Source organism: Nanorana parkeri, unplaced genomic scaffold (assembly GCF_000935625.1).
Source record: "Nanorana parkeri isolate BGI_ZX_2015 unplaced genomic scaffold, ASM93562v1 scaffold42, whole genome shotgun sequence".
Taxonomy (NCBI): Eukaryota; Metazoa; Chordata; class Amphibia; order Anura; family Dicroglossidae; genus Nanorana; species Nanorana parkeri.
This window is the reverse complement of record NW_017306310.1, coordinates 2523471-2548865: the sequence shown is the minus strand read 5'-3', so window position 1 is coordinate 2548865 and position 25395 is coordinate 2523471. Positions and strand designations below refer to the sequence as shown.

Genomic DNA, 25395 nt, shown 5'->3' with positions numbered 1-25395 from the left:
TATCTTGTTAACTGCAGACAGCAAAGGTGTTTGAACAGGCCTTTGGCTTCCATATCCCATACGATGCAGTGTACGGCGAACAGTGCCTTCAGAGATCATTTGAGAGGATCCCTGATTAAGATCTGCAGTAATTTGATGCACTGTTGCCCTTCTGTTGTCTTGTACCAGTCTTGCCACTCTCCGTTCTGCCCTAACATTGACTAGTCGCTGACGGCCACAATTCGCACGTTCAGACCCAGATTTTCGGCTGACAGTCCAGTCTTTAAACACTTTAACAACAGCTGCTCTTGAACATTTAACAAATTCTGCTGTTTTGCTGATACTCGCTCCATGGCTCCGAGCGCCAACAATCATCCCACGTTCAAAGGCTGTTAAATCGCGTTGTTTCCCCGTATCTTCAGAAAACAATCACTTCTACTGTCGTGGTAAACAACCTGCTTCCCTATTTATAATGGTCTGGCCCTCTAGCAACTTCAGCGCAAAATTATAGCTAATTTGCCTACAAACGTCAGGTGGTCATAATAATCTGGCCACTCTATGTATATACATCTATAACATTTATATGCCAGTAGTAATAAGGATTACTTCTGTACAGGTCTAGTGGCCGGTGGGGAAATCATATCTCGTATATTAAATATGATTCAGATGCCGTTAATGTATAATAAACACGGAAGATACCCGAAGTGTATCTAAAGACATTTTTTTTTTTTCATTTTGGATACAGTGGTGAGGCACTAAAACCCCTGTTAGGTTATTATTGCTGTCTGTGTCCCTGTTGGGGAGATTCTTTGTCTCTGTTTGTCCTGGTGGTCATTGTCACCAGGGCTGAAGGTGAAGAAAAATCCAAAATCGTGCATAGTCACTAGAATAGTCAAAGAGGGCAATGTCTTCCAAAAAGGAGACTTGTTTGGGTGACAACTGTCCAAGAGAAAATTTCCTTTTATTTTAGAGGGATTTCCTCCCACTTCCTGCTGGGTATCCAGGACAGGGAAGTGAAGAAATATCTCCCAAATGGGACACATTCCACAAAAATAAACTGGAATCCTCCTTCTCCATGCCAAACTAGAAGGCTAAGTTTTGGATTTCGATCTATTTAAAGTGTGCCCGTGGCATTATGAAATGGAAAGCTCAACGCATTCAATTTCAAAAGAGCTAACCTGGAAGTGCAGTGTAGTCTGCGGAGACTGGCGTGAGTGTCCGGATCACAAGACTGACTGAAGATCTATGCAGATCCTTTAGCAGGTAAACAGTTCAATAAATATGATGTGGCCATGTACTTAGTGGTTTGCCTGGAGTTCAGCTTTGAAATAACAATGTAGCAGTAGCAAAAATTATCACCAGCATACCAAAGAGAAATTCAGCAAAAAGTCCTTTAATGACAAATTGCCATTCAGTTACAAGCGCTTTCGGGGTCTCAAAAGTACCCCTTCATCAGGCTTCTGAGCGCTTGTAACTGAATGGCAATTTGTCATTAAAAGGATTTTTTGCTGAATTTCTCTTTGGAGTGCTGGTGACAATTTTTGCTACTGCTGTATTGTTTACGGTGCCGTCCGTGGTCGTTACAAGCACCCACCTGCTTCTGCAGGTTTATTATTATACCGGTAAGGAGTGCAGCTGGTTTCCTACTACATTTAAATAATGTAATCTAGAATGCAGAACGCTGGTGAAAAATACTATTATAAGGTAAGTTCACTTTTCCAAGTGAATTTGGGAAAATGGAAATGCCACCTCCAAGCCGACCCCCTCTACCCCCGCTATACTTGCCTTTTGGCGGACAGTCCTTCTCCTGCACCGAAACAGGTGTACTAGCCATACACTGTACTGCCGTGTAGTAGAACCCTGCACTATGGATTTTGAGTTTCCACTTTACCAAATTCACTTGGGCGTGTGAACATACCCTTTAACCCCTGCAGTGGGGCTATCCCCCACACTACAAGGGTTACCTGCATGTTTTGGTCTTGGGAGGAAATTAAAAAAGTTATACTTACCTGATTCTTGGAGCCAGCTTGCTGTTGGACTGCTCCTTCCAGCTTCTCTTCCCCCTCGCTGCAGCGGTCTAAGGTCCCGGAGTCATCATGTTCTATACACAGTGTATAGGACGTGTGGATGCCGAAGCACATTTCACCATTGCAGCATAGAAGGGGAGAAGCTGGAGGGAGTGCCATGACAGCCGGCCGGGTCCGCGGAACGGGCGGGTATAAACTTTTTTATTTTAGTCCCTAAACCAAAAGAAGCAGTTAGCAATGCGGGGGTAGCTCCAGGGGTTAGTAATCATTTTCCCCAGAGTTCTTCTTTATAACAGACATTCTCACTAAATGTACTTTCATTGCTTTAAAGTCTTCCGGATATCTGTTTGTCTGAGCAGAGTTTTCTGTTGAGTTCTATAGTCTATAAGATGGTGTTTTATCTCTGTGGGGTGGCGTCTAACCCGGGTCTCAGCTGTCGTACACAGTATGATATCCGCCTCTGTCTGCCTTTGTTTGGGTTACACTATAAAACAGAATTTCTCTCCCCACATCCCAGGAGAATACTCCCAGAAAAGGTTTTGCCATAACTCTGTACTTGTCATATAAGTTCATCCACACAAGTTTACAAACTTGAAACCGTGTTTGACCTGTTATACTTAGTCATACACCCCTTGCTTTGCTCTCCTTCCCCTGTCCAGAAGCCATAGTCTGATTGAGGCCTGATTCACATCTGCGCATTCCCAGTACACGTGTCCCAGGGACGCGTTAGTGCGTGGTTGCATGCATTTGCACACCGCATTTGCCGTCCGGCCCCACTCAGGGAGAGTCGGGATAAAGCTCGGCTTTTACAAGGAAGGTTGAGATTTGCATATCGCATCAGCTGCCTATATCCCTGCATCTGTTGACTGTTTTGACATGATTTTTATTAAAGTGACACTAAACTCAGGAGTTAAAATTGAAAAATACATTGAAGTACCTTTTTAACTATTAAAAACAATAAGGGGAATTTATCAAAACTGGAGCAGATGAAATCAGGGGCAGCTGCCCCGGGCAACCAATCAGCTTCTCTCTTCAGTTTGTTCAGTTAAGATTTGAAAATGGAAGAGAGAAGCTGATTGGTTGTCATGCACAGCTGCTCCAAATTTTTGCCTACTCTAGTTTTGATGCATTCCCCTCAATGTATCTTATTTCTGTATCACTCGGCTGTAGATCCTCAAATCCTCTCTGAATTGGTGCTGTGTGTGTGTGTGTGTGTGTGTGTGTGTGTGTGTGTGTGTGTTGTAAAGTAGTCACCACTCCAAACTCAGACAAAGCTTTCATTTAGTGGCGTTGTCTTCCAAAATGATATGGTCTTTAACCCCTTCGTGACTGACGTGGTGCAAAAATTGAAAAAAGGGCCTCAGTCATGAAGGGGTTAATATATTTTAAAGCCCAAAGGGATTATCCAACACTTCTGAAACTTTTTCAGGTTTGACCAGTGATAGTTTTAGTTACTGCAGCTTCAAAGTGCACAATGTATTCTCTGCCCTATCTTTTTATCTTGACACTAAAATTATGTTTCTGGTACAACATTTAGGAGGGAATTTATCAAAAGTGGAGCAGACAGAATCTGGAGCAGTTGCCCATAGTAACCGATCAGCTTCTCTCTTCAGTTTGTTTAGTTAAACTTTGAGAATGAAAGATAGGAGCTGATTAGTTGCTATGGGTAGCTTCTCCAGATTTTGTCTGCTCCAGTTTTGATAACGTCACCCCTTGTATTCATTTTCACATGCAGTGCAGCCATTTACTTTTTTTGTTTAATTTCGAGGCGTTTTATTGCACCGTTGTACTATGCTCTGCCCCAAAGTCAAGCACAACCCACCTTCAGTCATACTGGCCAATAAGAGTGCCTTGACTTGGCTCCAGGGGCAGGACTTCGCCCCAAAGTCAAAGAAGAGGAGGCTTTCCTGGCCAGCGCTTTGGCAGAACTTTTGCTTTTAAAGGTTAAAATGGCCGTGAGGACTGTTTTAAAGTTGAATTGTAAGTTCTTTTGCTGTATGGGTTTTTTTCTTCTAAGCATATGTTGTTTCCTTCAGACATGCTCTGTTCGGTGACGCAAGAATGAATAAAATCTTTGAGGATTCAGTCATAAGCCGATTGTACACAGCTACATCTCTCATGCAGATTGATGATACTATCATGAGGTAAGCAATGTAAAAGGATGCTCTATAAATATCAGAAGATTTATTATTATGACCTTTTATCTTTTTGATTAGCAGTAATCCACAAACAGCTGGTCTTGGAAGATATAATATACCTTCCGCTTACATTGGCAGGAGTGAAGACTGTAGATGTGTTGTAGCTTGCAATTAGACCTATACAATATACTAGTGGTCAGCTGGCAGGGTGAAATATCTGTCGGCCGCTGTGGCTGGGGGTGAAGCTAATTGAGCGTTAATTGAGAGGTGAGATGACCCTGTTGTCTCCTCAAAGACGACCTGTCACTTACAGTGTTCCATCACACAGGAAGGTCTTTTTACCCTCCTATGTGGTAGCAATAGCGTTAAGTAAAAAAAAAAAAAAGTTTAATAAAATAAAGCCCCACACATGTTTGGCATCTCCACACACACTGGAGAGCAATAATTCCAGGGCCACCATTCTCTGTTTAATCTAAATTGGTGACCTTTTTAAAGCTTCACTTCACTTTTGGGTACCATTGCTTCACGGGCTCACAAAATTATGAAGCTTGATATGTTTGGTGTCTGTTTACACAAATTCATCTTTTATATTTAACCAAAAAATTGGGGATTATATTGTACCATTTATATTGGCACCAAGCCCCCATATATATTGATTGGAAGTTCCAGGCTTTAGGATAGTTTACCAAATGAATAATCCCTACTGTGTCCAATGCAGAACCAAGTTTGCTGGACTAAACGGAATAGATTTTGTTGTGTGGGTAACAAGGGACATAATAGGCAGACCTTTTCTTTTTCTTATGGGGCAATCATCACGCTCCTATATTTTGATACACATGAACATTCTACTAATCTGATGAATTGTATAGAACTCTATTGCCTGACTCATTCATGTGTCTTTATTATAAAACGGATACGGTCCTGGCAGTTCAATTCATTTGGTGTAAGGAATTTTGTCAGTGCCTTTTGTTTGATTCTTGTCGTTTGCTTTCCCCTTATCAGGAAATTCCATGGCTACGAGTCCCTTAAGGACTACTACGAAGCAGAAAGTTGTGTTCGTTATTTGCAGAATGTAAGTTGTTTTTTTTGTTTTTTTTTTTGTCACAGCTCATAGTTCCAATAAATAGGGTTCACTTCTAAGGTAGTCTTGTAGAGTGAAGGTGTCTCTGTAGTAAGGCCCCTCATAAATACTAGGGATGCACTGATACTAGTATCGGTGCCGATGCAGAGTATTTGGGCGAGTACTCGTAATGATCCGATGCCTAGCATTTGGGCGAGTACCCCAAATGCTCCGATACCTGAGCTTCCGGTATCAGAAAGCCGGCTCCATGCTCCCTTGTCACTTGGTGACGAGGGAGCATGGAGCCGGCTTCCTGGCCAATCAGGAAGCCGGGAAGCCTGTAATGACTCGCCACCTAGCTTCCAGATTGGTCAGGAAGATGGCCAAACGGCGAGTCATTACACGTCCCCCGGCTTTCTGATTGGCCAGAAAGTTGGCTCCATGCTTCCTAGTCACCTGCTAATTAGAAAGCCGGGTGGCTTGAGTAAATAGTGGTTTGCCCACAAAAGCATTTGGTATCGGAATTCTCAAACTAACAGATTATGACAGATGCAACAGATCTGTCTGTAGAAGCAAGTTATAATATTCTTTCCTTTTAAAACCTTTTGCTCAAGTCACATGGGTGAAGCTCTATAAAACAGAATTGCATATTGAAAGTTATTGTTTGCGTTTAGTACAGGAAGCCTCTCAGAAGCACTGAACGTGCTGGGCCAGTATATGGGTTGCTGAAACTTCACTGATTTTCAGTACTTTTGTGTAATTTTGTTAATTTGCATGAATATTCATACCTTTTCAGACTTTGTACAGACAAGTTAAAGGGTGACTATAGAAGAAGCTATAAAGCTGTAACACTCAGTAAATGTAACATATAATTAGCCATATGGTTCACCTTCTGATATCTAATCGATTTCAACTCGGGTGTACTTCAATATTATTCTAATGCTGATCCACATTTTGTTTCTGTTTCTAGATTCACATTCCTCTCATGTTGGTAAACTCTGTGGATGACCCGCTAGTCCATAACAGTTTGCTGTCCATTCCCAAGGCTTTGGCTTGTAAGTTTCTCTTAAATGTGTAATTCAGAAACATTTCTATATACGCAAGTAGCCACTGCTCGGTATACACAAAGTGGCTTGTTAAAGAAGCACTTGGAGAAGACATTTTTGTTTGATCAAAAAACAGGATAGTATTTTAAAATGAGATCCTAGGAATATAAGTGAGCTATAACTATAACCTGGGCTTGACTGAAGCAGGAGAACCTCCCAGCTCTGTTTTGAAGTGGGTTGCAGCCTGTGGCGTATTGCCCCAGCTGTCTCTTGCACTATGCAAGACGAAGCAGTCAAACTGACAGCTCATTCCTGCAGATTACACTGGAAGAGTCACTCTCCAGGTGTAAAGCTGACTATACATGTAAATATTTCTCTCGAGCATCCCAGCAGACTGAACAAGAGATCACTCAATTCTGCCATCCACGCTGTTTTGTAGGGATTAACGAATTTCCCGTGCTGGTTATTTTCTGACAGAATACCCGAACAGTGACTGCAGCTGTCACTGCACAGCCAGCTTTTTTCTTCGTGGCTCCTTCCAAGTTTGTTGAATCTGGTGGTGTCGGCAGGGCCACCCGCGGATCGAATTTTATCCGATTCCTGTGAAATTGGAACAGTGTATGGCCAGCTTAATCAGTGGGGCTTTGCCACAGTTGGACTGCCACCCAGCTCTGTCTGATAAATGGAGCTCTGCTAACACGGAGAGGGTCGCCCTGCAGGCCAGACAGTGGACCCGAGTGCAGGGGTGCTGTGCATAACCCTATGCAGTTGAGGGCTTTTAGAAAGTCTTTATTTGCATAGTAATTTGGCGGCCCTCCAGGGGTAGATTGGGACAACAGGCAGAGCTCTGCTGGTAAGAGCAGGTGCCTTGTGCTGACCTAGTACAGGAGTTTAATCCTAATATGTCATGAGTATTTTTGTTGCTAACCTTCCTTTTTTTTTTTTGTTTTCAGCAAAAAAAGAAAACGTTCTGGTGGTTTTGCCACTTCATGGTGGACACCTGGGCTTCTTTGAGGGTGCTGTTCTCTTCCCAGAACCCCTAACCTGGATGGATAAAGTTTTGGTGCAGTACTCCAATGCCATCTGCCAATGGGAGAAAAACAAACCACAGTGCTCTGATGCTGAGCACGCAGAATCTGATCCAAAAGTAGACTAAAGCACTTCTGTCACCTTCCCAAAGACTTTCCTAAAGAATTGTCCTTTTTAAGCATACATTGTACTTTACTAACCGTTCCATTCACTCTTTTTTTTTTTTTTTTTTATATATATTTTGCTACTCTACATCACAATATGTACTACCCAAGTTATCTTTGCAGTAAAATGATCGCGGAAGAGGCCATGACTCCACTGTGAGCCTTCAGAGTTCCTGCATTCCCTTTATGGTTGGTTACTGCATTGCTGTATGCATATGCTGGTTTCAACAGCAGGGTCAATATTGTTTAATCTAATCTAAGTGAATGAACTCTAGTTGAATCTTCAAAAAATTTGTCGGCCTCTCTTGTGGTTGTAGGAAAATGCCTCGTAAGAAACTTGGATAAATGACAAGTGGTATCCACTTAAAATGAAATATGGGCCGTTGCCTAAAGGGACTTAAACAATAGGCAACATCCTCTTAAAAGAAGCCTTTTGCAGCCTTTACCTTACTTCTTAAATATTAGCTGTAGGGCTTCTATCAAAGCCTTCTGACACAGATGTCATGCTTGGAGATTGTGTTTAAGACCGTTCTGTATGATGCCAAGAAAAGCTCAAGCTTCTAAACAGTAGTAAAACCTTTGTGCAACTGATATATGTAGCCTTGGTGGTCTGAGACCATTCGTCCAGATACATATACTACCATAGTGTGTACATAGTGTGTCGCGTATGTCCCTTCAGCTGAACTGAAATTTGAGATTGCTGCTTATTCCTGAAACAGCATGGACGACCCCATTGTGTTGACCGTAGTCTAGTTTTGGTTCTGAGTGGAAACCATTTAAACCCTTTATTCAGTCCAATGTTGCCAAAATCTTTCACTTGAAGAATTCTACATCAAAAATGTAAATGACCTGCTGTGTAGAGGGTGTCAGAAAATTCTTCTCACTTAAATAGGGAAGTCTTCCAGGATCTCTTTGCAGAGGAATCGTGCGGCAGATTAGCTCAAGGCAGTAGGACATGATTGCTTTGAAGCCTTCACCACACACTCTCTATCTGATTCTGTTGACGTTCGATACTTAATTTTTTCTAGCAATGCTCTGATATTTTCTGCTAGAAGCACAGTACTTGGTCAAAGTGAAATTTGCCTTTTGTAGAGTTGAGATGCAAAATGTATTTTTGATTTCAGGTTTTCTGTGGACCTGTTGCCCGCACAGCTTTTTCCTAAGCTGAACCAGTAATCAAGTTTTAGCTTCTTTGGATAGCGATACCACAGTGTCGGCAACGTACTGCTTTTGCTGTGAATATGACAGTTAACATTTTAAGTGCTTGAGGCAATGAGAGATTATATTTTTCCAAGTGTATTCTAAGTCGAAGGGAACAAGACATGAGTTCTGCTGTACATTATCAACCTGCACTCTTATAGCTATGTTCAGCTGAAATTACTTACTGCACTTATTTTTTTTTTTTTCTTTCTTCCTGTCTTACCAAAGCCGTGAGCATATCATATTTTGAGAAGTTGTCTATAGTAGTTATTTATTTTTGTTTCAGTAGGTGCGCGATGGTTAGGATTCGTTACACGGAGATCAGATAGTGCCACCGACTGTGCTACATATAAATGCCGTCTGGATGGAGGCAAATTTGTAATATTTTGTGCACTTATTCATTTGAACTGCAGACCTTCAGTATAGAGTTGACTGCACGTCTACCTAGATGTCCTCAAACCTGGGTATCTGGATACCAAACTATGCCTTGTTTGTCATGTTATTGGCATATTTCTTGCTTGTAATTGTGAAGGATAAGAGATAAATTGCCATGTACATGGTTTCAGCAGTAGAGTGAGCTTGTGCTGAGTAAGCCTTGCGTCTTCTGTTCACATTGAAGCACCTTAGCAGGGTCATAATAGCATCTTAGTGTGGCTTGGGATCCTGGTTGTTTAGAGTTTGTCTTATTTTGTCATAACGCACACTTATTTTTCTTTGTTCTGTGTGATGTGTTCTTGGGGTTCTACTCGACATATATGTTTCACAGTGGGGAAAACCTTTTTATATCTCTTTGAATATACTGTAAGTCAATAACTCGGCCTTTGTGCAGTTGAGAAATGGATTTCAGCTTGATTCCTGCAAAGCATATTTTGGAGAATCGCAGATCTCCGCTCACATTGAGACCATTGTGACAGTCTGGGGAAGGTCTAAAGCTGACAGTAGATGGAATTAAGACCAAAAGGGCCATTAGAATCTGACAAGTGGCAGTCGCCCGTAATATGTAGTGGTTTATTAAAAAAATAAAATCTGGGGAGAACTTTGTATGTATGGAGCAAGCAGTGTTCTAATACTCAAAGCAGATTGGACAGTACGAACGCTCCACAAAGTCAATTATTCCCTTGGCTAGGACAATGAAGTGGTCCAATGACTAATGCAATTTTTTCTAAAGAGTACTACAGAGACTAGTATACACTATAGAGCAGATATTTACTATTTTTCTTCCTGTATCACTGGTCCTAATAAGAGCCTTGTGCTTGGTACTCCCTCTAAATTTTCACTTTCCCTGATTTTTGATGTAAACGTTAGATGTGGCTGCTACTACCCCATGTTATTACACACTGTCGGAACTGATGAGATCTGCACTTGGACATTGACTGGGACGGTACTGATCACATCCATCTGATTCAGTTTTGCCTTAAGCCATGTTTGTGTGAAGAGATTGTGTTTGATGTTCGAAATATCTGTGTTGCCAATGGCAAACAATCATGCCCATACATTGCAGTTTTCATGTATTACACTTGGGGAGTGCAGTGGACAACATAGACAGTTTCTGTTCGACTGATAGATGACAGCCACTTTGCAGGTTTCAGTAGAGACCATGACATTGACGAGTGAGGTGCAGCCTTGTTCATATAACGTGCACAATTTACCTACAGGGAAGGACATGTTTGGTAGCTGTATTTTGCCTTTAACAGATATAGATGGAAAATAGTCCATCAGAGCTTGTTGTAGTGGCTATTTAAGTGTTCTTGCATGTTCATCTATTACGGGGCACTCTCCAGCCCAGTGACTGTAAGCTGTAAGGTATCTGTGTGGGAAATTACTGTCACCTTTATATTTTGAGATGTTGATGGAAATGCAGTGTGGAGTATATCAATGTGGAATATTTGAGCAGTTGTAAACTCTTTTGTGTCGGTAAAGGCTGTTAATGTGGTTTTGTTTTGTTTGTTTCTCGTTGACCACCACTTTGATTATGCCTGGAAGTATCTCTTTTGTTTGGTTTTGTTTTGTTTGGTTCAGTATTGTAAGCGCGTATTTGAATCTTATTTGTTTGTTGATTTGCATGCTTGTTCTCTGTGGTTTAACACTCAGGGATAGAACTGCCACACACCAAAGTGTTAATTATTGAACTGAGGGGATGCTCATCACAGGAAGTTAACATGCAAGCACGCTAGAGAGTTTAATTTATTTTTGTAGTTTTTTTTATTATTAGTTATGTTGTGTTTTTTTGCCGCCTCACTAAGTAACACAACAGTAATGCATACCCAGCTTTGTACTCTGAATTTTTGGCACTTAAAGGGTCAGTCCAGCCAGAAAAACAATTCAATTATGTGTTAAAGCACATAGGTGAAGCACCTGCTGGTTTTTATTGTCTGTCAATGTACAAAAGTCATTATTTGTGTTTTTCTTAATTATAAATTATGGAAGACACAGTGGCATTTTGGGGAAGGAGCATAGAACTAGGAAATCTGGCAGCAAGATCTAAGTGCTGAAGCCCCTGAGTACATAAAGTGCTTTGAGTCGGGGACTGTTCCAATGAGCATCCATCAATAAGTAAGGCCAGCTTTTGTTGGACTGCCCCTTTTTAACGTATACCTTTTCATTTGCCCTCAGTGGAGTTTCCGCTCATTGCCAGGGTCATGATGCCTCATCTTTGTATAGGCCAGTTTAGGTCCCAACATCGCAGTGTGTAAATGAACAGGTACACTTTTTAGTTATTGTGGTCTGATTTTCATCGAGACTTTGTCTGTCTGTTGCAATTTTCCTGTGAGAGCTGGAAGTTACCTACATGGGTCCGTGCAATATAGTCTTTAATGTAATCTGCAAACTCCTGTGCGCTCCTTTCACACCAGGCACAGCAGCAATCGGCTCTTCCTCCTGTGAAATTTACATTTGACTGCTTTTCATCAGGAAGGTTTGACTTGACTGACACAGTTGTAGCAGAAGAATATAAAACATCGGTCTACGTGCTTCCAGTGTACTTTCGCGTTGTCTTCATGTTTTCTTGTCAATGTTTTCTTGTCAAGGATGAACTAGATTTTTCTCATTTTCTTTCATGTCAAGAATGAACTAGAATTTGTTTTGTTTGTGCTAATATGAAACTCAGTTTATATCTAGCTTTCTATCAATCCAGTTCTCAATACACCCGTATATACTACTATTATGCCTTTATACAAAGCATTCTTTACTCTGTAACTTCCTGCCCTTGTTCATACAAACAAACCTATAGAAATGTCACCTAAAGTAGTCTGCAGATTTCTTACTTCACCTACAATATAACTTTGGAGATGATATAATATAGTACTGTGCACTTGTAAGTAATCTTCATGTTAAGATTCATATCAAACCAGTGGCTGTTTGTTGGCTGTCATCTAGCTCTGGACATTGATGTAACAAAGGTGAGTTCAGCAATTGAATTCTGCATTTATCAAGAGAGCAAAGGCCTCCCACTGACATTCTTAAGAGATCTCCACTCAAAACTTTTTTATTTTTGTTAGAAAGTTGGTGCTCCATCCAAACGTATGAGCTCATTCGTAGACCATTGACAAGTACATATGACTTCAAGCTGCTTTTGCAGTCCCATTTTGTATTGAGATAGTAGATCTGAAGAGAACAAAAGCCCAACAACACCGGCCTTTATAGTGTCACTGCATTTTCTTTAGGACTATGCAGAGATTGCACCCCAGAAAGAAGAAATTAGCAAAGAAGAAAATAACGTGAATGATATTTACCTTCACAGCACTGGAAGTTCTCTACTGCTAGCTGGTTCCCTCTTTACAGATTAGAATGCAGTGGGTACTTCATGGCCCCAGCCCCACTTAAAGCACTTCTACCCATAGTCCCAATCCAGTCTGGTTTGCAAATGGGCTGGAGGTGGAAGTACACCGGTAGGAAAGTTTACAGTGGCAGATTGTCACTGAGGGTTCAACAATTATACTGAAACAATGAAATCACTCTGTAGCACTTATCCAGTTTACAGATTTGAGTGGAGTCTGATTTTGAATTCTGGGATATAGACAAATAAGCAGTCTGATTTGTTACTTAAGGTGTATCTAAACCAAAAACCTTGTTTAATTTTGGATGGAATAGGGAAAGGTTAAAACCTCTTTTTACCATTTTTGTGTCCCATTGGAAAGAATTGTCTTCACTTGCAGGGGTTCTATCCCTCTTACTACATCCAAATGGAAAATTGGCTTTAGATTCACTTACTAATTATGCTTTTACATTCAGTGGAGGCAGTTGCCGTGTGAGATCATCTGATAGACCTGCAAGATGTCACTGTGTGAGCTCATCTGATAGACCTGCAGAATGTCACCGTGTGAGCTCAGCTGATAGACCTGCAGAATGTCACCGTGTGAGCTCATCTGATAGACCTGCAGAATGTCACCGTGTGAGTTCAGCTGATGGACATGCAGGATGTCACCGCGTGAGCTCAGCTGATGGACATGCAGGATGTCACCGCGTGAGCTCATCTGATAGACCTGCAAGATGTCACTGTGTGAGCTCATCTGATAGACCTGCAGGGTGTCACCGTGTGAGCTCAAGTGTTAGACCGCAGAATGTCACTGTGTGAGCTCAGCTGATCGCCACGGGATGTAATATCCACAAGGATCTGGTAACCTCATTACTGTTTCAATTTTTGGTGTTTTCGCTGGTTCTCATCATACCGAGACTGAGCTCTAATTATGATGGCAGTGGAAACCATTTCTAGATCTATTCTAGGTACAGAGTCTCTTATTAAAATAGTAACCGTGTATTCTCTATGAGCGTTAATTCTGGTCATATCAGATCATACAATGTCCCTTTTTAGAAGAGTAAACATGCACTCTAAATTAGTTTTGATGCTGGTTATATCAAACAAAAAATCATTTTGAAAAGGGCAGCATTTATCGCTGTTAAAATGATATACAACAATAATAAATTCAGTTAATTAATATACATTTTTGACCGTGTCCATAATGTTCCAAGTGCAGATTAGAAAGCTAGATAAGTGACAACCTGAAACGAGAGTTGATGAGAACCGCTACCTGATCTCTGATTTGTAGGAGCCATGCACTTATGTAAATCTGCTACAGACGCTGTGTGTGTTGGCAGCCATTTTTGTGTCACTAATGTTGTAATGGCCTATCAAATGTACAGTATATTGCATGCAATGCTTTTTTGTAGCCAGATAGAAAACAGTTTTTTACAAATGGGGGGAAAAAAAGCCTTTTGGAGCAAGCCATATATCTACAGAATATAGTTTCTGTTACGGTGCTGTATTGTGAGTACATCGTTTTCTATATGTTCCCCAGGTTGAAGAATGTACTCCATTGTTTTGTAACCCAGTGCCCTGGATAGCGAGGACAATTTTTATCATTTTTTTTTTTAACTTGACTGTGGATGGTGGCAACCAAGAGTGTTTTTGTTCTTTTGTTCCCCTGGTCCCAAACACAACTGCCTTAATAAGCAGGGTAATTGATAATGTGTATGCAAGTTCTGGCACTTAAGAATGCAGTTATTTGTAACGTTCTCACAATGCTTCCTCTAAGTTGGCTTGCTCCTACCATTAGTGCACCATTTTTACTATTATATTATTTTGGAACTTTAAATGCTGCCCTAAAATGGTTACATCGAGACACGAACAACCTGTGGTTCTCAAGGCGTCATTAGAATATGATAGTGGCCAGAAAGGCATGCTGGGAATTGTCCTTCCTGCCAGAGCTAGAAAGCCATGGGTTGTCAATGTCCTGATTATATTTGTGAACTACAAACCTGGAAGTGACTGAATTTCCTTATCAAGTGATCCGATAAGGGGGGGTAATCATTATGAGAGGTTAGGATTTGCAAATAACAATGCAATTTTATACACGTATACTCTTAAGAAAAATTGTATCCTCCTTTTTCTTTTTTCCTTTTTTTTTTTTTATTTGCTTTTTGATAATTTTTGTGCGTGATGTCTGACAATATTCATAAAATGAAAAAACAAACAAACATTTTGTTACCTTTTTGACTTAATGGACCTGAATATGTTATAATAAAGAATATGTTTAATTGATACTCATGTCTGTGGCCGAATTTCTACCTATTAGATAATATACTGAAGAACTGAAAAATCATCAATTCTTCTAGTTCAGATTTCTCTTTGGATGTCTTTTTAATGTCGGCTGTGAATACAATTATACCAAGACTATTGAGCTTGCAAGTGCAGTATTTCACTTTGCTTCTACTGTCCTTTTAAGATCTGTTCCAGGATCATCAATAGATTTGCTTACTCAAATTTCCTTCCATTAATGGATAAAACCAACTGTGGATAAGGCATGCTGCTTAAACATTGTGAAAGAAGGTACTCTGTATCAGTGTCAATAACCACTACAACATCAAGGGGCCTTTGAAGATTTTAGTGCTTTGGAATGACACTCTAAGCAGAATTCCACAAAAACCGGACAGGAGATGTTCTACAAGTACATAAGACCACACGGGCCAGTAGGGGACATGCTATTCTACACACCTGAAAGTATAGAATGCTAGTGGCACCAGGAGTGCTTCAAAAAAGTCCTCTGGACAGAATAAAGATGCTTCACTCACAAGCAAGCACTGATGGCTGTTTTTTCTCCCCCCTAACACAAGTCTCCTTTAAAGATGATTTAGGGAAAAGCCCACCACGACAAATTATTACACTCCTTTTCAGTGTTCTCCACCATTTTCTTTCTGTGGCTGTCACTGCGAAATCCATGGTGCTTCCAGGCATAGGAGGTAAGCATGTAACCACCTACAATGATGCAGTGGGCCAATTACTAGGCCTATGCACTGGCACAAAGAAGGCAGGAAAGCTCTGGAGAGGTGAGTATTAACGTCCGAACACAAAGCTGCAGTTTTCAAACATCTTGCCGAACACTTTGGAAACGTTAATACTTGAAGTTTTATAAAGACCCTACTGCTCTACCCCAGTCCCTGTGTTTTGTGTGTAACTTGGTTTTGTTTCCAGTTCAGAGGAATTGGTTTTTGGTTCCAGCTCTTTCCTGAAGATCACTATTCATAAGGTTTTTCCAAACTGTAGATGGGTGTACCGTGATCTTGGTAGTTTCTGCTAGTTCTGAGCTGATGGACATCTTCCCTTTTTTTTTTTTTTTTTTTCTTTTTGGAAGCAAGCTTGCTGTAGATCCCATTGCAGAACCCATTTCTGTGGCCAACCATGGCTTTTCTGCTGCTTTGTACTCCACCTCGCCCATTTTGTATGTGCTTCTGCAGAAGAGCTTGGACAACACATCTGGATATACCTGTCTCTGCAAAGTCTCTCTCAAGCAATATTTTTGCAGCAGACAGGATGACTTTCTTGTGTGTTGGCTTTGGCTCACTATTTCCAATGTGGATCTACTGCACTCTCACCTATTTCACTATGATAATCCTTTTGGCTTATTTGTTTTTCTTCTACACAGCTGTTTCTGTTTTTAATCACTTTGAATCAACCCATCTATTGTGTTATTGATCATTGGCACTTCTTTATTATATTTTACCAGATGGCTAACACGATCTCAATTACACCTGAATAAATATGAACTAAACAAAGAAACAAGATTTTCTAAAATGTTCATTTATATTACATCAAGTTGATCTTATTTAAATGTTTATGCCTAATAAACATGAAATACTATACATTCCCCTCGGAGTATATCTAAAGCCAAAATTGTCTTTTATAGTGTTTTGATATATCACTAATGGAATGTGCCTTGTTAAGAAGATTCACCCCATTTGTCCTGGTGAACTTTTGTCACCACGACTGAAAGTGGGGGAAAATCCAACATTTTGAGTTTCCACCAGAAGACGAATATATGGCAAACTCTCCAATGGGGATACTTATATCAGTGATCTCTGTCTAAAGGTGCCCATTCACCTTACGAATATCGGCCAATTTTCGCATGCGATCGCGTTTTTGTCCGATATTCGTAAGGTTGATGGGCAGCGTACAACCGCAAATACTGTACAATTGATAGACTTTTGACTAACCAGCAGGTTAGAAAACTTCAGTCGATCGTATGATTTTCGCAAGGTTGGTGGCGTTTCCGTACGTCAAAATTCGTACGATCTACACTGCACATGCGCAGACGAAAATACATGTGGTCGATTACCGCAAATGATCCAGTCGATTACCGCAAATAATTACCTTTGATCCAACCTTGCTATAATCAGGGCAGGATGAGGCAACCGTACAAAAATCGTACGACGGTTCGATCATCGGACGAAAAGTTTTGTTCGATGATCACAAGGTGTATGGGCAGCCTAAGAGAATTCCCCTCAATTTGGAGAGATTTCCTCTCAGTTCCTGTTGTATCTACAGGACAGGAAGTGAAGGAAAATCCTCCCAATGAGATACAGCAGAAAATATCAAATAAAACAGCAAAAACTGACAGGACATTTGCCCATTTATGACATTATACCAAATTAAAGTAGAATTAAACCCTTCAGGGGGTTTTTATTACCTAGTTACCAACTAGGTAATTACCTGTGTCTCTGCCACTCGCTACTGACTGAAGATCTGAGAAATTCTCAAGTGGGTGTGAAGCATCATGGGGCGGACGCATGCGCAGTAGAGATCTTCGGCCAGGAGAAGAGGAGAGACACAGTGTAAGTCAATGCACGCAGCCCGGCAGCGTGCACACGCATAGACACAGTGGGACACCGAATACACAGCAGTCAGCGCTGAATCCGAGACCGGCGCCAGTGCTGGAGTGGGGGGGGGGGGGGGGGGGGATATTGTGACTTTAATGTCACTAATACATTTGGGCTTTAGTTTTACTTTAAGTATCATTGCAACATAAATACTGAGCTGGAAAATGTTTGTGGAATCTCTGTTGTTCTTGCGCAGCACAGTAAAGTTAAAACAACTGCTGATGTGCTGAGACTGATCACCCAACATTCTTTCCTGAAGGCTTGGTATTAAACCGATCGCTCTGTGTTTGGACAGCTTTCCTCGGTTTTGTGATGAATTCTATACTGTATGAAAGAATTAAGGTTTATTGCACTTAAGCTGGCATCCTTTCTTTGTCTCCAATAACTCATTTATTTTATCTCTAGAAATGATCTTCTAGTCTTTGAATGAAAGCTTACGAAACCATTAAATTCCTGGAGCTGTTTCTGTTCCGGATGTAAGCTCAGTTGGCCACTGCAAGTTATTTGGTCTCCATATTACGCAGATAATGAGAAATTCCTAAAATGCCACAGCATTAAGTGCTTTTAAGTGGTCAGTGTGCTAAGGGGAACATGAAAATGACACTTTAAAGAGAGACTGTCTCGCTTCTTAGTGTTCTCTTAACTAACCACAGTATTTTAGATAATGCCTCCCTTATGCAACCTACTTGACAAATACTATGCAAAGTAATCTTGAAGGATTATTGCTGATCACTAGTTTCATGTTTAATAGATTACTAGTATCAGAAAAAAAGTAAAACATGCTCGATAATTGTTCATAGTCATTAGCCCTAAATATTCACGCCATTGGATCAACGTTGGATGTATATTCAGAAGGAGAGGTAAGCAATGACAGAATGCATAGTAGAGGTTTATTTTTAGGAACTCTGGGCAAAATATTTATTCCTACTTGCAGTGGGGCTACCACAGCACTGCGAGGGTTAACTGCTCGTTTAGGTCTAGGGAGGGGGAAAAAAAAAGTTACTCACCCGACTCCCTGAACTGTCTTGCTTTTGGACTGGTCCTTCTGGCCTTGCTCCCGCTCCATTGCAGGTCTCTGAATCATCACGTTCTATACACAGTGTATAGAACATGAGGATGCTGAGGGACATACTCCGTTAATGACAAAGGGTTATGATAAAGCTCTTTTATACTACACCAAGTTTCTGCTCTCCTCTCTTTCTTTTCATGTTTAGATCGGTTGCTGTTCCTGCCACCTAGGAGCTGCAAGACTTGTGTTTTTATTGCATCAGCATTGTACCTCTGATTGTGCGGACATTAAAAAAAATACTGTTACAGTATTGGCTCCTTAGACCTCTTTTCTACACTTTCCTCTGATTGCAACTCTGGAGACTTCATTAATTGCACTTCCCACTGTACTCTTTCAGATTTCAAGTTATGCTTATAGCTACAACCCCCCTTACTGAGCCTCTCCTCCTTATAATAACCTCTCCCCAATCCAGTGGGATACTGGCATGGCCACACAGCCGCTGGTCAAAATCTTTTGTGACCGGTCCGCACATGCGCTCTGCACTCTCATGCAATCCATTGGTGAGTTAACCCACAATACGAGCTCGTACTCCAGAAGTCTCTAGTCCAGGGTTAGGCAAACTCCAACCATCCAGCTACGGTGCAACTGTAAATCCCATAAGGCATTGCAAGACTTTGACAACCACAGCCGTGATTTCCAGGAGCCAATGCATAATGGGATTTGTAGTTTCACCATAGCTGGAGGGTCAAAGTTTACCTATCCCTGCTCTAGAGGACTGGATGAGAATGCAGGGGGCATGCTTGACAGAGAAGATTTTAATGTGCAGCGCCAATGTGACCATACTGCTGATATCTCACTGGATCAGGGACGTGTGTGTATAAGGCTGAGGTGGGCGGGGCTACAAAATAAAATCAATAATAAAATAATGAGTAATCTGTAGAGCAGGAGTCCATAATTTTGATAGTTATTTAGGGCTTATATGGTTCATTTTAGTGTTCTGCCATTGTAGAGAACCTGTAAGTCAATACAGAGTTTATGGTATAGTATGGGGGTATAGCATAGATATAATTATCCTTGATTTTTGTTCAGGCAGTTTATTTGCTTTGTCAGTATAATGCGTATTAACTACAATTGTTTTCTTTCAAGGTCATAGTTTTGTGCCTTCACATATTTATTACATGTCCCTGAAAAACATTTTTTTTATTGTCATTAAGCAAAGCCTCTACATAATTGTAGATGTATATGGCCCTTTGCATCTCTGTTGGTTCTTTAGACAGTTTAAGTCTCTTTTAGTTAAATGTTATGACTTTTGCCAAGCACATTTTTTCATTTATTGCAGTATTTATTATCTGTGAGGGAGAATATCCTATGTTAGAAGCATTTTTCATATCTTTCATGGGTCTTTGTTATATGTATATTCATGTATATCACCTCACACTATTCTGCTATATATTGCTTAGACTCCTTAGAGGTTGTATTCTCTGATTTTCTCATAAGCAGGGTATTGTCCTAGTTTAGCAGATGCGCACCTACCCTGGGAACCTCATTACACAATATGATGAGTTCCTCTCCCGGGTTTTTCTCTGAAAGTCTCTCAGGTTGTAAAAAAAAAAAAGAAACATAAAATGGAAATCTGTACATACACTTATTGGTAATTGGCTTTCCATGCATTCCCCATAGCTCAGGATATTTCCCTTCCTATTAAGTTTCATGGTAAGGTGCACTTTTTTAGGAAAAGTACAAAATAAATGCATACTTCTTCAGAAAAGAAAGAAAAATGTATTTATTATTGTATTTTGTTGCATTGGATCCAGTAAAGCATTCCAGCTGTGATCTGGCTCCTGCGTTCTCCCCCCCATCTATGGCTGTAGGAAGGAAGCATAAATGGACAATTGCGATTACTTTATTCCTTTGAAAACTACAACTCCCTCTGTCATGGTGGCTGATGGGACTTGTAGGTTTTCCATTCACAGATCCTGTCAAAGGATCTGTGAATGGATGATGCAGCTATGTGGGTGGAGCTATGCACAACCGAGCCAAATGTAAAAAGAAGCAGCAGCCTGCGAAGAGGTGAACCTTGCAATTTTTAGGGGGTGGAAAGGGAATGGGGGGTTGCCATGTCACCATGTTTCTTGTTACACCCTGAATATGGATATAGCATAAAACATGGTCCAAAAAGTGAACTGAGCCTTTCATTTGTTGTAGGCTGGGGCCTTTAAACCCTCTGTTTTCTGTCCCATTGGGTAGATGGGCAAACTCTCAGGTCATATATTGTATGGAGTATGAAATAAAAAAAAGTGCACCTCCTGTAAAATAAAGGTGCAGGATCGTGGAAAGGCAGTTGTGAGTATTAGTCATTCAACTTTGTCCACAAACCCTGGAAAAATGCTGTCTTTTGAGGTAGACCACTGTAAGTGGGAATTTTTCTGTATAGATAGAGTCCACATAGCAGATTTCACTTTATTGCATATCCAGGATCAATCCACAGAATAAAAAAAATACATAAATCATAAAACAAAACTTGGCCTGTCCAACATTGACTAAACTAACTTAGCTAAATCAAATTCCATTTCTAGGTCTCCAAAACAGGGTCAAAGCTGCTGCCATGCAGTGTTTCTCTGCAGGGCAACATTCTCGGACTTCCCCCAAGATTTGCAGGTTTTTTGATTGAGACGTCTCTGAAGGCAGCTGCATCCCCTCTCAAGAGCAATCATAGGAGTGACATAATTGCCCTTCATTACTCCAGTATCCATCCATCCATCCATCTATCTATTCATCCATCTCAACACACACATTGCATTTTATGTTTTTTAACATTGTTGTGCAGTTAAGATTAAGACTGATATTAGCTTTCATATGAAATAATTTTTAAAAATAAATTGACTGTTTTCTGTGCAGTGGAACAGGGTACAGAAGTGTAGTTCTTTTCAAAGGTAAAGGTTATGTAGTTAAATTAGTCTCTGGGCTATAATTCCTGCGTGGGCTGCATTCCTCTGTGATTTGATTAAATAACCCACTTGTGAGCAATTCAGAGGCTCTGAAAACCCTTACCATTGAGCCTTCTGCCTGGTATCGCGGTGACCACATGTCAGACATCCTGTTTGATTTGATGTGAGGCCAGGTGATGGGTGAATAATGCTTTACTTGTGTGGAGAACGGCTGAACTGAATGCACAGACTGCCATCTACATGTCTAATGTACAGAATAGTTCCACCAAGAAAAAAACATATACTGTGACAATTCCCTGAATTCTGACTCTCAACAAAGGAAAGAGCCATACTTGATAGGTTTTGTCACTATAATGTCAAAATGAAGGTGTCAAACCTTAAGCAACCTAATTAAACTAAAAAAAAATTGCTGTGAAAATTGATCAAAACTATTGTAGTGTCAGGTGGAAGGTATTATTGATGAAAGAAGAATTGAAAATCCACTCCACCAATGATTCCATGAAGTTCATTACATGCTCCACCCAGCAAAAATGTTGTATGCCTGGTGTATTTGACAACTGCTAAAAAAAATGGGACAACTTACCACTTTGCTAGTTGTAGAGAAGCAGCATACCACCCCACCATAGAGAAAGCCTGTGTTCAAAGAGGGCACTGGGCAACCTCCATTCACCCAGCTGAAGCCAATGTGGAATAAGAGACTCCAACCCCTGTGACATAATTGTCCTGATAAGGAATGGCTTTCCTAATATGAAGGCCATTATTAGGCCATTGATGTCCCCACCCAAGACACAGGCAGTGGCGGAACTACCGCCGGTACCGGGGCCTGTGGCTGTGGGGGCCCAGTGGGGTCCGATCCTGGGCTCCCCCACAGCCTCAGTGGGGTCCGATCCGGGTTTTTTTGGCAGTGCATGGTCCCGGTGTTCGAACACCGGGGCCCCCCACTGCCGACGGGCATCTCAGTGAGGGGGCGGGTCCTGTGACTCACCTCCCCTCCCGGCCGCGTCCATAGTAACAAGCAGCGGGAGGGGAGGTGAGTCACAGGAGGCGTGTGTGTGTCACAAGCCCCGCCCCCTGCAGTGCTCAAATCGAAACTCCCTGGCATGCGGTCCTCTGGCTGGGTAAGTCTGAGCGCGGGGGAGTTGGAGGGGAGGCTAGAGTATAATAGTTGTGAAATGCTATTTAATGTTATCAGACAAGTGGATTATAATGGGGAATATTACACTGTAATGTTCCCTATTATAATCTATTTCTCTGATTTAATGATTACAGGTAGGCATGTGATCTATCAAAGTTTGAGACTACGTTAGAATGTGTGACCAGTGACGTTGTCACACATTTTAACGTAATCTCACCCAGTTTTTCGGCGGTGGAATAGGTGAAGAATTCCAACGCTTTCTCCGCTGTTCCAGGACAGATCGGCATCGCAAATCGCATGTGCAGGAGAACCGATCTGCCCTGGAACAGCTGATCGGTCCTGAAATGTCACTTCTATCCGACTTTGTGAGTGCGGTGGAATGTGAGATCGCAGTCGGATAGAAGTGACATTTCAGGACCGATCAGCTGTTTTAGGGCAGATCGGTTCTCCTGCACTTGCGATTTGTGATGCCGATCTGCCCTGGAACAGCTGGGAAAGAGCTGGAATGCTTCACCTATTCCACCACCGAAAAACTGCGGGATTATGTTCGGTGGTGTGAACATGTCACCGGTCACACATTCTAACGTAGTCACAACCTTTGATAGAACACTGCCATCAGGGGGGTATGGCCGGTACCCATGTGAGGGTTCTGGGGGGCCTCTTACATGGGTATCAACTGTACCGGGGCGGCATGGCAGAGATGACAGGGGAGGGGGTGGAGGAGGCCGGGCCCCAGCAGCAGCAGGTAAGAGGAGGTACAGGGAAAGGGATCCCGACGACCAGACCACCTGGGACCCTGCAGAGCCCACCATAGAGAGTCTCAGGTGGGCTATGCAGGATCTATGGTGGTCTCTGCAGGGTCTCATGTAAGTCCAGCACGCTACTGCAACATTAGAGACCGCTGGGGGAGGGGGGGCGGATGCCTGTCTTGGGAGGGGGGCCCAAGATAAAATCTTGCACCAGGGCCCTTTGGTTATTAGGTCCGCCACTGGACACAGGGTATTCCTGCTTAAAGGAGAACTATGAGGTGAGTGATTTACACTCATCCCCATAGTTAGAGCCAACTCATCCCCATAGTTGGAGCCAACGTGTAACACTGAAGCTGTCACAGGTCGGCTCTATTGATCGGGAAGTGAGCGAACACATACCGTCACTCATTTCCCAATCATCTCCCTGCAGAGAGCGGTGACTGTCAGTCACCGCTCCCCGCAGGGATTCCCCCCTATCTGATCCTCCAGCGCTGAGTGGAGGAACGGACGGAGGAGCAGCTGGCTCTGCCTTTACATAGGCATTCAGCCAGTTGGTGAATCTTGACAGTATTGTTGAGATACGTCCCAGCTGTGGCGCTCTTAGCATATAGCGGGCAATAGCCTGCTATATAATGAGCTTTCGGTCACCGGAGGACGTTAGTATATGTAATAAAGTATAGTATATGTAATAAAACTGAGACACCCCAACCCCCACCACCACTATATGTTTGTTATGTGTTCCTATTCACACAGCATGCTTAAAAATAATGAACAAAAACATTTCTTATATTTTAGATATCTCAATTTTGCAGGCCCTTGCAAGCTTCTCTCTCAGTTTAGGTAAGAGCAAAATCTGATCTGTCCTAACAGACTAAGGACAGACTGAGCCCCCCCCCCCTTTAACATACAATGACAGAAGCCAAGCCTCCAGCTCTTCAACCCTTTGTTAGGACAGCGTCCACATCTAGTTTACAACTGATAATGAGATCTGCCGGGCCAGAACAGACAGGGTTAATTATCGTAAACAATACCCTCCCACAGGTGGCCCTTGCATTCCAGAGAAAAATTCATTACAGAGAACAACTTTTATTTCAGAACTGAGCATGTTTTATGCAAGAAGCATTTTTTCTGCAATGTGAATGAGAAACACGTAAGAAGTATAAAATAGCTGTTATCGGCTATATCTCCAACCTCGTCTTAAAGTATCATCCTAACTGTTCCCTCCGCTTCTCCCAAGGCCTCTGGCACTCTAACTCCTCCTATGCTCTCCCATCTTCTGGAACTCCTTACCCCAACCTATCTGTCTATCTAACACTCTGTCTGCCTTTAGGTGATCCCTGAAAACTCATCTCTTCAGAGAAGCCTATCCCACCTCAACCTAACCACTGAACTATCACTTTCTCAAACAATTCATCCCCACACAGCTACCTCCTCATGTATCACTGGCCCCTCCCTTTTAGATTGTGGGCCCTCCTTACCATCTTGTTTTAAATTGTATTGCAACTGTAATGTCCTCTTTATATTGTAAATTGCTGCACAACCTGTTGGCGCTATATAAATCCTGTATAATAATAATAATAATAATGGATCTGTTCTACAAACTACATGGCCTGACACACTCCTCTTTCCTCTGTAATTTTAAAGTATTCACTGTGAAATATTCAATTTAAAGCACATTTTATTTAAATTTGCTGATCATTTATGCTGCATGAATCTAATAAATGATGTGAATGTGCTCTATGTAAAGTGCTGCGTAAAAATTTGAATCACTATATAAATACCTGTAATAAATAAATGAGTAACATAAGACCCATCGGGGGCCTTTCATGTTACCCTTTCATGCTGGCACACATAAAACACAAACTATTACATTTGAAAACATACATGAAACATTCTTTATGGCAGACATGATAAAATGTCGCCTTTCCTTCCCCCAACACGTGCTCTTGTTTAACCTTGAATTTTCTGAGCACATGTATATAATGGAAAGAAGCTGTCCGTAGGTCTGTAAAGGATCATGCGATTTATTAAAAAAAGAAAACGTTTTGGGGACACCTGGAAATCTGAACCAGGTTATTGTGTATCAGATTAAAGTTCAAGAGTCAAAAGTTCTTCCAGAAAAGACTGTTTGGATTTACAACCTGGCACAGAACATGAGCAGTATTTCCAGTTCTCTGGGCTGTAGATATTCTATATATTTATATTGTTTTAGAATGTTTATTCAGGTTGTTATGCCACCACCAATTCACAGACCCCCCTCCT

General features: G+C 41.5%; 1 protein-coding gene across 1 annotated transcript in view; it reads left to right on the top strand.

Moving 5' to 3' along the window:
• The window catches only part of ABHD2 (abhydrolase domain containing 2), a 55203-nt gene extending 47730 nt beyond the window's left edge, over positions 1-7473 (top strand). The window contains exons 8-11 of the mRNA XM_018571690.1: positions 4043-4150; positions 5147-5216; positions 6175-6259; positions 7204-7473. Of these exons, the coding sequence (XP_018427192.1) occupies positions 4043-4150; positions 5147-5216; positions 6175-6259; positions 7204-7406 (466 nt within the window). The 3' untranslated portion in view covers positions 7407-7473. The remainder of the gene's footprint in view (positions 1-4042; positions 4151-5146; positions 5217-6174; positions 6260-7203) is intronic.
• The last annotated feature ends 17922 nt before the right edge of the window (positions 7474-25395 follow it).